Genomic DNA, 15,192 nt, shown 5'->3' with positions numbered 1-15,192 from the left:
CAAGCTCTGCAGGACTTTCCACGAGGGTGAGCCATAATGCTTTACTGGTTTCCTCAGTCTCTGCTACTGGATCCCTCCTCACACTGTGAAGATGTACCTTTGCTCTCAAAGGGAAAACAAAGTGGGGAGTCAAAGCTGGGTAGGCAAAAGGCAGGACCAGGATACAAGCCAAACACCTGCAGTTGGATGACCCCTAGAGCCTGCTGTGGATGTGCATCCAGGGGTTGACATGAACTGTAGCTGGTGTAAAACTTGTGTGAGATCTGTGCTGTCTGTTCAGGATGTCCCACTCCGGGATGTGGGCTGGGAGTTGCTGCGAGACTCTGATCTAATTGAGTGTTCTGCAGCATCCAGAGGAGCAGACTCTTCCTGCCAGTGTGGTGGTGTATTCCCTGTGTGCTGAAGTCTGCCGCAAATTATGTGCGTGACTGGGGGCTTGCTTGCCCTCCTGACTTTTCTTTCTCCCTCTGCTTTTCAAGATCTGTCACAACATCCTGGTCCTGTGTCTGCGGGAGCTGTTTGAGTTCAGGTATATGCAGACTGACCCAAACTGGTCTAACTTCTTCTATGACCCACAGTTGCACAAGGTAAGCCCAAAGAGCAGCTGTTTCTGTACAAGGGAAGCTTTTCATCAGTTTGTGATTATTTCCCTGCTTCTAAAGTTTAATCAGCCCTTACTGAGGGTATCTCCTGGGTTCCTGCCCTTGAGCCTTAGGCAGGTAGGACAGTGAAACCTGTCCATTTTGCCACCAGTTCTCACTTAGTCTGGGTGTTATCCTGGCTGGCTCCCTGTCTTTGGTCCAGTCAGTCCCAGTTGTTTCCTTACCCTCAGGGTCTGTTCTGAAGCTGATCAGCAGAAAGATGCAGTTTGCGATACTATCTACAAAGGCATGGCTGAAGCCAAGGACACTTTAATCTAAGGCTCTTGTCTTGTGCTGTGCTTGGGGAAGTGATTCCAGATGTCCTGCTTGTTGGTTTGGCTGTTGGCTTGTGATGGTACAAGCATAGGCCATATCTCCTCTGCCATGTACTGGAGTAAATGCTTCTTTCCGCTGCTATCAGGGAAGCAAGGAGTTAGGGGGAAGCTGAATGGCTGTGCAAAACCTCCAGGCAGTTGAGCTTAATAAAATAACATCAGGAGTCTTCTCAGGTCAGGCCTCTTTGAGTGGTTGATACTGTAATACAGAAAGGTTTGTTCCTGTTTAGGTGGCCTTGTTGGACTTTGGAGCAACGCGAGGGTTTGATGAGAAGTTCACAGATGTATACATTGAGGTGAGGACTTGAAGCACATACTAGAGTGCTGCACTGGGAGAAATCTTAGTATTTGCAAGATTCTGTTCAGCTATTTCACTTTGTGTCTGTGCTTTAATCCACTTTTGGATGAATTATCTCTGTTCTGGTTTTATCCCTTCCTGTAGTCTTCTGCATGTCTGTTGCAAACCTTTTGCTATCCTATTTATGTTTAAGTTACAAAACAAACATGGAAAATTATAATGCTGCTTACTGAGGTACTTGGGTGATACAGCATATCTGAATGGGTATCCTCTCTTCCCACCCACTGTGAAGTCAGTGGTATGTTATTTTATATGAGAGTATGCAGGAATTGCTTGTACTCTTTGCTGTCTGTCTTGTCCTGTGACTTTTTTTGCCTGCTTACAAACTCATTAACTCATGCAGTGTCATATGTGCCTCTTTCTTGATCACAATGTTCTTGTGATTTTTGGTGTCTGTATGTCCTCTGGGCTGCTATGCCCAGCCTTACCGGGAAGAGCTCCCCCCCCCCCCCCCCCCCCCTTTTTGTTGCTAATAGCTCTTACACTGGCCAACTTGCAGACTGCAGCTGCTCCACATCTGGCAAAAAGGGGGCAGGGGTATGGAAGTGAGTGGGTAGCATGAGCAAGTCACCTACACGTTAGTCTTGTACCCAAGGCATTTTCCTGCCATCTACTAGCTCTCCTGAAAGTGTTCTTCCTATTCAGGTAATCAAGGCAGCTGCTGACATGAACAGAGAAAGAGTACTGAAGAAGTCAATTGAGATGAAATTCCTTACTGGCTATGAAGTCAAGGTATGGAGCAGAATGGTCTGTTTTTAGTGTTGGCCAGGTGAGAAGTCTGTTAAAGAATGTGGGTCTGGGGACTTCCACAGTTCTCTTGATAGGGAAAAGCCAATGACGGTCCGTGAAGGCATTACTTTTTGGGTGAGGGAGAAGGGCAGAAAGTGGCTCAGCTTTTGCCCTCTCACCTGCCTTTGGGAACAGAAGCAGTAATGATAACACTGCTGGCCACAGAGTGTGTGTGGTGTGTGTTGTCCCCCCGCTTCTCTAAGAAGATCCTGCAGGTGACTGTCTGAAATCTCATGACTGGGCAGATGGTCTCTTGGGAGACTAGTTGCTTGAAAGTGTATTAATCAAGTGTTCATCAGTCTCTGTCAGGGGCTGGATGTTCCCTTTGTTGTGGGTACTGCTTGGTCTCTCTCCTGACCTGCTGTTAGCACTATCACTTCTCCTTTTTTTTTTCCTGATGTTTAAAATGGCTAGTGATGTTACTTATGCCTCTTTCCTTTGGGCAGGAAATGGAAGATGCCCACTTAAATGCTGTCCTCATCCTGGGAGAGGCTTTTGCATCTGAGGAACCTTTTGATTTTGGCAACCAAAGCACTACTGAAAAGATCCATGGCTTAATCCCAGTCATGCTGAAGCACCGACTTGTCCCTCCGCCAGAGGAGACCTACTCTCTTCATCGGAAGATGGGGGGTTCTTTCCTCATCTGCACCAAACTGAAGGCCAAAATCCCCTGTAAAAATATGTTCCAAGAGGCATATAGCAAATATTGGAGCAGTAGGGGCAAGAAGCCAGAAGAGTAGTAAGAGTGAACTAACACATCTTATTCTGAGGGCACAGTTCATCTGAGCCTTACAAAGAGCATTGTAGCCTCTCATGTGTTGCACCCCAGCTCTCCATCCTCCTGAGATGCAGCAGCCTGTGCCCTGGAAGCCAAGTGTGCGTTTCACAAGGACAAAGTTGTTCTTCCATGCTGTGTCTCTTCTACACTAAGACTTCCAGTACAGCACGCAGCTTGCAGGAATCCATCCTCGTGAGGTGGTAGGGCAAAGCTGCTGTGTGCTTCTGTACTGTTGCAAGGCACCAGCCAACTACCTTGAATGCATTTTTAATGTTGTGATGGTGGCTGCATATTGATTGGGTTTTATAACGAGTAGGGGAAGGAGGATGAGCAGAATTTGTTAGTACTGAAACCTGTTTGTAATTCTCTGAAAATTGTTTTTTTTAAAAAACCTTCCCTTTTTCAAGCAAAAGTGGAATTCAAGTAGTTTTCATACTGTGAATTAGAGTGAAATATTAAGATGTACCCTACCACAGATACCCTCAGCCCCCTATTTTTGTAAGTCAAGTGGTAGCAGTCCAAGAACCCTCCTGGATTTTACTGATGTTGATTTAATGCAAGGGGTGTGTGTGTACGTAGGATGAAGTTTTATGCTTTCTGCCTCTCCTTGGCTTGCAAGCTAAACATAGGAAATGGACTTTAAAAATATGAGAAATGATTACCAAATTTTTTTAGAAACATATGCGCATGTGCGCGTGCGCACACACACACTCACACAAACTCACACAACCCATCTCAGTTCTGGGAGTCAAGTATATAATCAACAGAGCTATATCTGAGCACAAATAGTGGGATCCTTCACTATCTGGTAGGTATCAGCTTTCCTGATGGCAAGTTAGATGAGCTTACAACTCTGACACCCATTGCTTGCTGGACTCCTAACCAAGAAGCTAGCCTGTCTCTTTCTTTTTGTCTGTTTTCCTGTAATGCAGAATTTAGGGTAAGGCAGACAAACACTTCACATTTTGTGAGCATTTCAAGCTTTTGCTGAAATGTCATACACGTTTAAAACAGGACACACAGTTTTAAACTATTGGAGTCAAGCTAGCAAACTATTTTCTTGGATTTTTTTTGTACAAATCCTGTACCTGTATGACTTACTGATTTCAATAAAAAAGTGCTTGTGCGGTGGGCCTTCTGCCTGCAGTTATTCCATTCTCCAGTGGGGTAAAGAATATCAAAGTGAGCCCTGTCTTCTTCTGGGGGATAAACAGCAGCTGAGGTGAAGGGGAAGCTTCCAAATCTCTTCCTGTTGCAGGTCTGTTGTTTTTGAGAGTAGCAGTGACTCTTTGAGCAAAGCCAGCTATCTGTGGCCCATTTATTCCTCCATCTTTCCATTGCAGCTGTGTCACTAGTGCTTATGGTGATGGAGACAAGTTTTTAGCAGAAGCCAGAGGGATGTCAGTCTGAACTTCTGTCGGGCCACAAAAAAATCCTGGTGATTGACTGTTTTTTTTTTTTTAATAAGTTTTGCTGTGTTTTAATCACTCTGTTACCAGTCTCCTGAACACAGGCCTTTTGCTGCCTTCTATTTGTGAAGGAAGAGTGGCTGTTGGAAGTTACTGCTCACCTGGTAAGGTAGATCTGCTTGATCTGGCAAGTGCCAGATACTTAGCAGCAGGCTGAAAAGGAACAGCCCTGGCCTCACTCAGTTGACACAACCCAAGAATAGAGAAGTTTGGTGTGATCTTAAACTTCAGTACATAAGGAATCTGAAATCTGGCTGCTGACACTTTCAGAGATAAAGAACAGGTAAGTGACTAATGGTCTCTCTTAGGAGATACCTTTGAGAAATAGGAAAATAGGTTATTGTTACCTTCCTTCCAAGATCATGAACATACAAGCTGCTTCATTTTAGACTTGTTTTAGAAAGATCCATACTTTAACTAATTTAACTAAAAGTACTCATCTCATCTGACTGTTCCTAATCCTTTGAGAAGACTGAACTCTGCTGTTCAGTGAAGTAAATTTTGCATAAAGCTGTTGAAGTTTATGCACTGATAGACTAACTTTCCATTTTGTTTTGAGCTGTGATGTACATTGTTGAGTTGGTTTCTCCTTTGGAGCTAGACCTGGCAGCTGTAAACCTGCAGAATTGTTTGAGATGTTAAATATTTATGTTAAAGGTTAAAAAGCAAAGTATAAAAAAGCTGACAAGGGAATTGGACTAACTTCAGAGCAAAGTGTCTAAAATTCCAGAGTTTCAGAGCTAGTGTGTTCAGAAAACTTGTGAAGAAGGCAAAGCAACTTGCCAGCATTATGGTTAATTTTTCCAGTAAGTATAGCTCAGTGAGATTGGCCATGTACTTGTTAATGTGACCAGAGGGCTCTTGTATACTGTGCTGGGGCATGAGTCTTTAACTCTAGGCAAACATTTCCCTCCCCTGTTGAGAGAGAGAGAGACAGAGAGAGAGAGACAGAGAGAGAGAGACAGAGAGAGAGAGACAGAGAGAGAGAGACAGAGAGAGAGAGACAGAGAGAGAGAGACAGAGAGAGAGAGACAGAGAGAGAGAGACAGAGAGAGACAGAGAGAGAGAGAGACAGAGAGAGAGAGAGACAGAGAGAGAGAGAGACAGAGAGAGAGAGAGACAGAGAGAGAGAGAGACAGAGAGAGAGAGAGACAGAGAGAGAGAGAGACAGAGAGAGAGAGAGACAGAGAGAGAGAGAGACAGAGAGAGAGAGAGACAGAGAGAGAGAGAGACAGAGAGAGACAGAGAGAGAGAGACAGAGAGAGAGAGACAGAGAGAGAGAGACAGAGAGAGAGAGACAGAGAGAGAGAGACAGAGAGAGAGAGACAGAGAGAGAGAGACAGAGAGAGAGAGACAGAGAGAGAGAGACAGAGAGAGAGAGACAGAGAGAGAGAGACAGAGAGAGAGAGACAGAGAGAGAGAGACAGAGAGAGAGAGACAGAGAGAGAGAGACAGAGAGAGAGAGACAGAGAGAGACAGAGAGAGACAGAGATGGTTCAAGAATAACATCAGCTGAGCAAAGGAGTTGTTTTGCATTTGCCTAAAGGGTAACAACTAGCAGAAGGTGAGACGCTGCCTTATTAGGCAAGCTAATTAGAGCTCAGTCCCTAATTCTGCTAGCCTCTTGGGTATGTTCCAAAAGCTCAAATAATAATTTCTACAGAATTGTCCAGGGAGGCTTGCGGCATGAGGATTTGGATGTCAGTGCAACAGTCACGGAGAAAAGGTGAGCCAGAAACACTCTGCTCTGGCTTCAAGTCAAAGGAGTCATGACATGTTACAATAAGCAAGAACACGCCTCAGTGCTGCTTGCTTTGGACCAGCTAGTGAAGCTGCTCAGACTATGCAAGTAGATTGAGGATAGGAATGTATCTCTGCAAGTTTAAGTTCTGGGAAAACCCTCTTGTAGAAGTCACTTCTCCTTTGTTCCACAGTGCAAACTGGAAGCTAAATTGGCTTCTCTGAAGCCAAGGATTTTCCAGGTTAAAGAACAGTGATTCATTCAGGCTATGTGTGATAGCAGCTGCTGTCCATCTCGTCTTTGTTTCAGTCTACCTGGCTGTTGCACCAAAACAGAAAATGAATACTGAGAGCTATGCGGGAAGTCTGACATGCAGTTCACTTTCTGCTTTTCTGATCTACAACTCCCTAGATAGTAGAAGGCCCATTTCCCAAGACCTTCACAGCTGTGATGGTGCAGCGGGAACTGAGGGAAATGAAAAATACAGCACTGATTGTACAAGTCAGATCACAGGGAACAGATGGTGTTTCAGAGCTGCAGCAGCTAGGAAAGACATGCAAAGACCATGATGGAATAAGCCTGTGGGCCTAAATCTGCATAAGCTAAGAGGTGCTGAGGAAATAACCATTTTGACTGAAGGAGAAAGTTAGGCTTTGGTTGTGCAAGCTGTGGGAAGCATGTTGAGGTGCTGCTGTTCCTGGAAGGGACTGCTGGCTGGCTTTGTCTGGTAACAGAAGCGTGCCCAGCCTGGCACTGAGGCTATTGGCAACAAAGGTGCAACAACAGGAATCCTGTATTTCTGCTGCAGGTGGAGTGATTGGAGCACACTGGTAAAAGCTGTAGCTTTGGAAACATGATGATGGATGGAGAGGGAGATGTCCTAGGAGACAGCAGCTGGTGTGAACAAAATGCCAAGCTAGCTTGTGAGGATAGTGAGAAGTTCTTCCCTATAACCAGTGGAAGATGTGAAAGGGTCAGTCAGGGCCCAACGAAAACTGCAGGTATTTTTGAGGTGCATTTACTAATGCATGATGCCTGTAGTTTAGAAATAAGAAAGAATCCAGTCCCCAACACTGGGGCAGCTGACACAACCAAACGAAAGAAGAACGTCAGGATAGATGACTACACATGTTGACAGAAGAGACCATTCAAAATCCATAGTGCATCTTGTTTGCGTGTGAGCTGAAGAAAGATGGTGCAAATAAACATGGGCATGTAGGAGGAGGAGGTTCCAAAGGGAATGATAAGGAGTGACCCAAAAAGCAGATGACCTAAGAAGATGATCAGCAGAACTGTGGTTGATGCAATTCAACATATAGAAGTATATGGTGGCTTGACTTCTATTGAATTTTTCAAAAAGGTGCTGGGTAAATTTTTCTGAAGGGTGTTGGTGCTAAACAGAATTGTACACATACTGCTTTTCTTCCCATTGTATACCTGTGCAGATGTATTATAATATGCTGGATTTATCTTCCTCAAGAACATAGCTATTCTTCCTTCCCTTTCCTCCTCAAATCTTAACAGGGGGAGGTAGGGGAAAAAAAGACAAAAACATCTGCATTTCTAACAGTTCCCTGTTTTATTGCAGTACATCAAAGTAGGTTAATATTAAGTGTGTTACCAACATAAAATATTGGTGGCAAGTCATTTATTACATTGTTGACTTCTCCACCTTAAATATTTCTGTGCAAAAGAATCTACATCATTGTTCTGTAGCAGAGAATCTCTTACAATGTCCCCTACAACATTGAGGGCATTAAACAAAATAGTGAGAAGAGGCAAAAAGCAGAATCTTTCCCCCACACGCACACTTGTCAGCTTTTATACTCTAAAACAAAAAAGTGATTACATCTATGCCATGCAAAACTGTACAATAATATTACAATGAAAAACCTAAAAAAAATATTTTAAAAATAAATGATATGAAACTGTCATACATAAAAAGGCAGGTATAATTGCTCTGAAATACCAACACTGGTTTGTTTGTGGATTTCTTCCCTGTGGATGAGACTGTTTCTTATGCAAAATGAAAAAAGGTTGTATTAAGCTGTGGCTGGAAAGAAGGACCAATCTGAGTTTAAAGTTAGATTGGAAAGTCTGTAGTACAGCTGTTTCTGGGGGTCTTTATCAAATGTAGTATGAACACCAAAAGCACTCGACAGGGTGTAATTCATGTTAGTGCAGAAAATTCTCTCGTTTCCTCCATGGAACAGACTCCTATGTGAAAAGCTAACAGAAGTGACATGTGCCAGACTTGAAGGGCAGGTACTTGCACTGTGGTGGATTTCACCCTTAATGGATTAATTTAAAATTAAACAGCATGCACAAAATGGGAAAAATTTCATCCACCCATGTATGGGTTTGTCTTGTCAGCCCCTGTTTGGCTGTATAAGACAAGGCATTGTCAGAATCTTTTTTTTTTTTTTTTACTAATACTCGAGTGGTCTGTGGTGAAGGACTGACACTGAACCAGTTAGTTGTGGTTAAACTGTATTCTTACAAATACCTTATGCTTTTTGGGCTTTCTTGGTAGGGCAAGACCCTTAACTTCCTTCTACTGTATACCTGAGAGTTCAACACACTTGGGTTGTGATTTTATCAGAATCTAACTGAAGAGGTAACATGCCTGACTTGGTTTTGAAATGAGAGGAAAGAGGAAGCTACCTCAACAGTGACAGGAATGCTTTTTGAAACCACCAGCTGTCTTCTACAGGTAAAATGCAACACAGAAAGAGTACTCTAACCCTGCTTTTGGGTTTATGAAATATGGAAAGCAGCCATGTCTGTGCGTGTGTGTGGAGGGGGAAACTATCAAACCTTTTTCATTCTATGACCTGGAGTCCTTAGTAGCTGCCTGAATTTGTTTGGATCCTTTGTTGCCATGAAGAAAAAAAAAAAAAAAAAATGCAAAAACCCAACAATCCATACATTTAAAGCAGTCATAAATGTAAAACACCTTCAGTCTCAGCCAAAAGGAAAAAAATCATAGCTAGATATATATTGTGTACAGACAACATGTGCTACAGTTGAAATTCAAGGGGAGATTTTTAGCTCCCTGGACAAATTGCAGCCCTCTAACTGTGAAGTTGAAGCAATGCTACAGTACAAAGTAGCAAACATAAAACCTTAAGAGACAACTGTCTTTGAGATACCAGTCAAGAGTCTTACAGTTCAAATGACCAAGTTACTTTTCCTAGCCAATGCCTACTTAAAAAGCTCAGTTGCAGTATGCATATTGTTTTCAGTGTTCATACCAACAAAAGGATGAGTGTGGTTTAAAATTGAGTGTATAATCAAATGGTCCCCAAATATATAAAACTATTCAAGCCCTAGGACAACTTTCTCCCTTTCAAATAAGTGATGTGGTCATTTGCTTTTCAACTGAGAGAACAGTTGCTGTTTCTCTTTTTAACAGATGTGTATAAAAATGCACAGTACCAAACTAATGATTAAATATAGTAATCCCTAAAGGGGGACTGCCAAGACTTAGAAATTGTGGTGTACAAACAGCAATGGCCTGTGGAGCTCTCATGGGGTGGAGATTAGCTTTGTAATGCAGCTGATCCATGCTCTGCCTGAAAACTTCAGTTTGCTATCAACAGATTGCAGGCACCATAATGGAGTAAACACTCTGGTTTACTCATTTAAATTAAGTTTGCTCTGTCATGGGTCTTTGGGTTCCATTTTCAGATAGAGCATTAGCTCAATTGCAAAAATCCCCCCAAAGGTTCCGTATGCTGTGATCCTCTCTAAGGGGACGGTCACGCAGGCTGCTCTATCTTCCATGACTGCAGTCTAAATGCCCTCTCTCAACAGCAAAGTAAGATTAATGTTTAAATACAACATACACTAAATACAAAACTAGTCTGCAAAGGCTTTGAAAAGTGTGTAGACATGCTTTACCAAAAGGAGAGACTTTGTGGGGAAAAAGAAGTGGCTATACCTGAAGCAAAATGCAGCTTTTAAGAAGAAGCTGATGTGGAATTTTAATAATGCCAATAATGCCCTGCCTGTCTGTCCCTCGGAAAGATGAAAAACCATTCTGATAGGAATTAATTTCAAGTGCTTGGCTGTTTGCTATAGCTTTAATATTAAATGCCAAGCTTGCAAAAAATAGTAGCTTTGAAGTAACAACAAAAAACCCTGCCAATTTACTACTCTGAAAAATTCAGACTGGAGAGAGAGAGAGAGAGAGAGAGACAGACAGACAGACAGACAGACAGGATTTTGATATGACGGTTTGTAAAAAGTTCTTGAGGTTCTGTCTCAAAACAACACTGAATGAGCTTAGCCTTGGATAAGCCTCTTGATGCAGAGTGAACTAGACGACATCTTATCTAGGAGATCCAGCATGATTAAATAGTAATGGCAATGATCTGTGTGTCTCATGCCCTAGTTCCCATTTAGACCATACCTGGAAATTATTGTACATAGTTTGAACTTACCTACAACTTCCACTAGGGAAGACAGAAACTGGAAAACTCCAAGCATCTCTATGTGGGTGAAACACACTATAAACTGCTAACTGCAAGAATGGGGAATGGTTCAATAAGAGGCATAAGAAGTCTCCAAACCCCATGAAACCAGTATTTTAAGTACAAAGAGCCCTTATGTGTTCGAGTATGGTCATAGTATAAAGCCAGCAACAATACTACTAAGAAGAGAGGCTCATTTGAACATACTCCCCAAATGAAAAACATCTGTCTTACTAACCAAAGAGAAGAGACTTCTTCCTCTTACCATCCATTTGTGCACCAGTCTCCCATCTTATTTGGTTGATTGCATGACCAGCTTCAGCTTTTTATTATTATTTTTTTTTGCAACTTCAGTGGGCCCTGTCTTCCACCACAATTCTTTCTGCCGTTGAACCTGCCCTGCTCTTGGAACCAAATAGCAGGAGAGCATATAGAAACAACTGTAAATCGTGCAAACCCACAGCTGGGGTGGGGAGGGAGAAGGGAAAACCAACCTTGCCAGCATGGCAGTTGTGGGTGACTAGACATCTTCGACTACCACAGTGTGAACAGTATGAGGTCAGTCTTCAAGGTTCATCATTGCTACAGTGACAGCACAGCCAACAACGGCTAGCTTCAGGCTAAGGGCACTCATTTGGCTGATGTATATTATAAACTAGCATTTGGTAACAACAGTAGTGTTCTGGTTAGGAATGGTCAAGGAGATGCGGAAGACTGCTCCCTTCTAGTAAAACCTGGTCAGACGCTGACCCAGGGAAACAGTATTCCTGCTGAATCCTGCTGCATTAAACTCCCTTGCTGCCTTAAGGACCTCTACTGTAGCATGCCCTAAGGTTCCTCAGCTGCACAGCTAGCACACAAGGGCAACCACCTGGCTGAAGGGTGCCCTTGATTGTCAGGGCAGGGGGTTGCTTTCCAATCAGTCATTTTTTACAAAGGATGGGGGTTAACAGGAAAGTAGGGATTATAGCTTCACTTATGCTACTACCAGAAGTAAAGAAACATTGCGACTGCACTGGGAGGACACCTCCTGGCAGTGCAGCGAGTGCTACGCAAAAGGAACATCTGTCCTGCGAAAGGTTTTAGGCCAGGCCTCCAAGTCTGTATATTACTGAGCATGAAAACAGGGACAACACAAATCTTAAATTAAAGGCTCTCTTAAATAAGCATCCATCTTCTGCTGCATACACAATGCTTTTTCTTTGAATATATACATACGTATTTAACTCTAACATCTGCGTATTTATTTAAACTCTGTACTGTAGTAAAATATGCATCATTTTAATCAATAAGGATTTGCTGGCGACAATCAGATTGACATTCAAAGGTGGTGGCTGAAAGCTTTTATGTGCCTCTGACATACTGATTGTTCCCCACGCAGGGGAAGGGGTCTCTGTGCTACTTTTGTACAGTACAATGAGCTATTGTATGAAAACAAAATCCCTCTGAATTTTCTCTTGTTGACACTGGTCTGGTCTATTTAAGCTACTTTTTTGGGAGGGGGGTGGGATAAATATATCTTTAAAAATGAAAGCAGCTGTAATCACAAAAATGAAACCAATACTAATACAAATCTACAGCATCTGATATTTACCAGCACCCTAGCTTTGCTCATTTGCTGCTGTTAAATCCAGGGAAGGGAGGGTGAGGCAGTGCTGAATGGTGCTGAAGATGACCAGCTTTTACCTTCCTCTCTACCCCACTCCCGGATCACTTTCGGACAGGGAATGGGGAGGGTTAGGATGATGAAGGTGAGAGCTGGAACAAGTGAAGGGGACAGCCATGGGGACATTAAGCTGCTGTGATGTCAAATCTGAATGCTGAAGCAGTTCATGAGTCCCAACTCACGTGGTCAGAGCTCTCCAAGGAGAGGCTCTTGGTCTTGTGAGGCGACACCGGGCTGGGAGGGCTGCTGAGGTTGGAACTGTTCGACGCAGTAGAGTGTCTTGGAGAGTCAGAGTCCTGCAGCCCAAAAACACAGAGCAACACCAGTAAGTAACTGGATAGCATACGCAAGTTAGTTTGAGAGAGACCAAGGGTGTCTGAACAACAGCACTTAGTGTCCAAAAATACTGAGGAATTTTCTTTGCTCAGAATGTCTTGGTGAGGGGAGAATTAGAGTAAGCTGTCAAGTCCCTCCATTTACAGCTGGCAGAACTGATGCTGATATAGGCATACAGCAACCTTTGGGGTTCTTGCAATCTGCATGTTACTGAGCGCTTCTTGGTCAACAGAGTGTGCAACTTCAGGTTGTTTGTGAAGCAGCAACAGCTCCTGCCTTTTCCCAGACTATGATCAGAGATGCTCTTCCACTAAACTGAGGAATCTTTATGGTATGGGCTTCATCACAGCTACCTCTTGTATGTCACTTCAAGGACATTAATTCAAAACATCTTAATTAAGTTATTCTAGTTAGATCTTCTAGCGTTAAGTAGAATGTATCTATGCCTGAGCCTGAGGTTGGGCTGACACTTGCCTTCCAGCTTCAACCAGAAGAATATATTCTGTACCATAAAAAGCCCTTGTGATTTCTAAATCCTCTCATTCCTTGGTAGGAAAATAGGCTGGGGCAGTTTTGCTGGCCAACATCAGATTGAACTCTCCTACGTAAAACATTCTTGGTTGGAAGGACTCAGCTCAGCAGCAGGCTGAGTGCATGTGGTGGGACTGTATTCCTGTCACAGTGGTAGATTTGTTTTGCAAAGAATATACATGATCAACTTCTGAACAGTTCCTGTTCTAAGTGAAATTATTATATGATAATTCTTAAATCATGTTGTTAACTTCAGGCACTCAGTGCTATAACAGTATGTCTCTACTGTGAAACGGTTGCTAACACAGCTTAAGAGTCTTTGCAAATAAAGGGGAGAAGGAATAGCGTCACTTTGAGCTGTGATAGGTCACTATCAAGGTGTCACTCTACTGGGCCATATTTTTGGGAGCCTCACTGCCCATGGGTCTCTAGGTAAGGAGCACAGAGTACACTTCCTGCACATTAAATACCACGGCCAGAGTTGACACAGTTTGACCAAAGTCTTTTGTCAAGAAAGCGTGAAATACTGGAAATACAAGTTTTCATTTTCCATAGTGATTCCCAAACTTGTAGCCAATCTGGGAGTTATACCAGCAAAGTCCACCACAGAATTTAATTTCCTCATCTTTATCAACATACTTAGGTTTTCTCCTTTTTCCTGTCACTCACCTCTCGCTCGTAGTCCCTTGTTGGTGCATCACTGCCTTGGTCCAGACCACCAGAGGATAAGGAACCATCTGATGGCGATGCCATAGGCTGGCGCTTTGCTCCATAGCTACCTCCTGAAAATTCCCTCCGCAAAGCACTGCCGTTTTGTGCAGACGATCCTAAAATGCGCAGAGGAATTAAATTGTGTCTCAGGCACCCCCATGCAAGGTACTAGAAATTTGTTAGCTGTTTCTCTGGTTAGTTCCTCCAGCATGTCCCAAGATGCTCCATTTATGGCTTGCAGGCTATGTGGGCTTTTATCTTGTCTGCTCCCAGGTGCTGCTTTTCCTAGAGATTCTCCGGCCCCTCCCCGGCACGTCAGGATTAACACGCTTTACACAGTACAGACAAGTCACTACGTCCCTGACAACAGACAACAGTTGGTTGCAGGAACTGCTGTATGGGCAGCCTACTTCCAGCGGCCTCTTTTCCATGGTGGGGGCAGGTCATATCAGTGCATACGGACTACAACAGATCCACAGGCTTTCCACACACTGCTGGCTGTGTGCAGCCAGCGCAGCGTGTGCCCAGGGAAGGCGAAAGGCCTAGAAAAGTTGGGACACCAGTCTTGCCTCTGTTTTCACGTTATGTGGTCACTTGCCCGCTTCACGTGCTGACTCTTGAATACAGCCAGGATGGCAGCACTAGCAAAAGAGTTTCCAAGGCAGCTCTTTCATACCAGCAGCCAGATTGCTATTGCTTTCTCTTTGCGCTAGCAGCAAGAGAGGCATCCACGTCAAGCTCCACGTAGTTCAGTAACAAAGTTAATAACCACAGAGCTTGTGAACAACTTGCAGTCAGTGTGAACACTGACTTAAAATATGGAAGCAGCAACTAAGTAGTCCCAGTGGCAAGAATATCATTTCTAATCTCCCTTTTCAAAGGGGCTAGCTGTTAATTTGTATGTTCCTTTGAAAGCAAGATTAAAACACTGCCCTTGCCCTCAAGGGGAATAGCCAGTCCTGATCACTTCCGAAAATCCTGCCAAGTGACAGTATGGATAGAGGCAAACACAGGTAGCCCTTGCCTAAAATGCTTGTGTGCAGAGCCCAAAGCAACACAGATCTGTTCACTTACTTGCTGCCAAGCCGCTGCTCGCACTCATCGATCGTCCTGGTTCCGTGCGGGATTTCGTGATTGACGGGATGCTGACAGAGCCACTGAACACGGTCCGACTTTCCTGAGGCCGGAGATTCTGCAAGGCAGACACACACAAAATGTGCTTACTTACTGACTGCATGTTATGAAGGAAGGCTCCAAATTACATGGAAACCCCAGCCTGACCACAGCTGAATTATCTGAGCAGCAAGTCAGCAGAATTTGCAAAATAATATTCTGCAATTTAGTGCAGAGACTGGAAGCACA

General features: G+C 43.6%; 2 protein-coding genes across 5 annotated transcripts in view; one reads left to right on the top strand and one right to left on the bottom strand.

Moving 5' to 3' along the window:
* Positions 1 to 4,035, top strand: part of COQ8A (coenzyme Q8A) — a 48,884-nt gene extending 44,849 nt beyond the window's left edge. For both annotated transcript variants that reach the window (XM_064509931.1, XM_064509932.1), the window contains 4 exons: positions 480 to 587; positions 1,207 to 1,272; positions 1,980 to 2,066; positions 2,570 to 4,035. In XM_064509931.1, the coding sequence (XP_064366001.1) occupies positions 480 to 587; positions 1,207 to 1,272; positions 1,980 to 2,066; positions 2,570 to 2,863 (555 nt within the window). In that variant the 3' untranslated portion in view covers positions 2,864 to 4,035. The remainder of the gene's footprint in view (positions 1 to 479; positions 588 to 1,206; positions 1,273 to 1,979; positions 2,067 to 2,569) is intronic.
* A 3,636-nt stretch (positions 4,036 to 7,671) lies between these two features.
* The window catches only part of CDC42BPA (CDC42 binding protein kinase alpha), a 193,058-nt gene continuing 185,537 nt past the window's right edge, over positions 7,672 to 15,192 (bottom strand). For all 3 annotated transcript variants that reach the window (XM_064509927.1, XM_026094724.2, XM_064509928.1), the window contains 3 exons: positions 14,905 to 15,022; positions 13,789 to 13,946; positions 7,672 to 12,548 (listed from right to left, as the gene is read on the bottom strand). In XM_064509927.1, coding sequence (XP_064365997.1) covers positions 12,417 to 12,548; positions 13,789 to 13,946; positions 14,905 to 15,022 — 408 coding nt within the window. In that variant the 3' untranslated portion in view covers positions 7,672 to 12,416. The remainder of the gene's footprint in view (positions 12,549 to 13,788; positions 13,947 to 14,904; positions 15,023 to 15,192) is intronic.

This window comes from Dromaius novaehollandiae, chromosome 3 (genome assembly GCF_036370855.1).
Source record: "Dromaius novaehollandiae isolate bDroNov1 chromosome 3, bDroNov1.hap1, whole genome shotgun sequence".
Taxonomy (NCBI): Eukaryota; Metazoa; Chordata; class Aves; order Casuariiformes; family Dromaiidae; genus Dromaius; species Dromaius novaehollandiae.
This window is presented reverse-complemented; position numbering and strand designations above follow the sequence as displayed.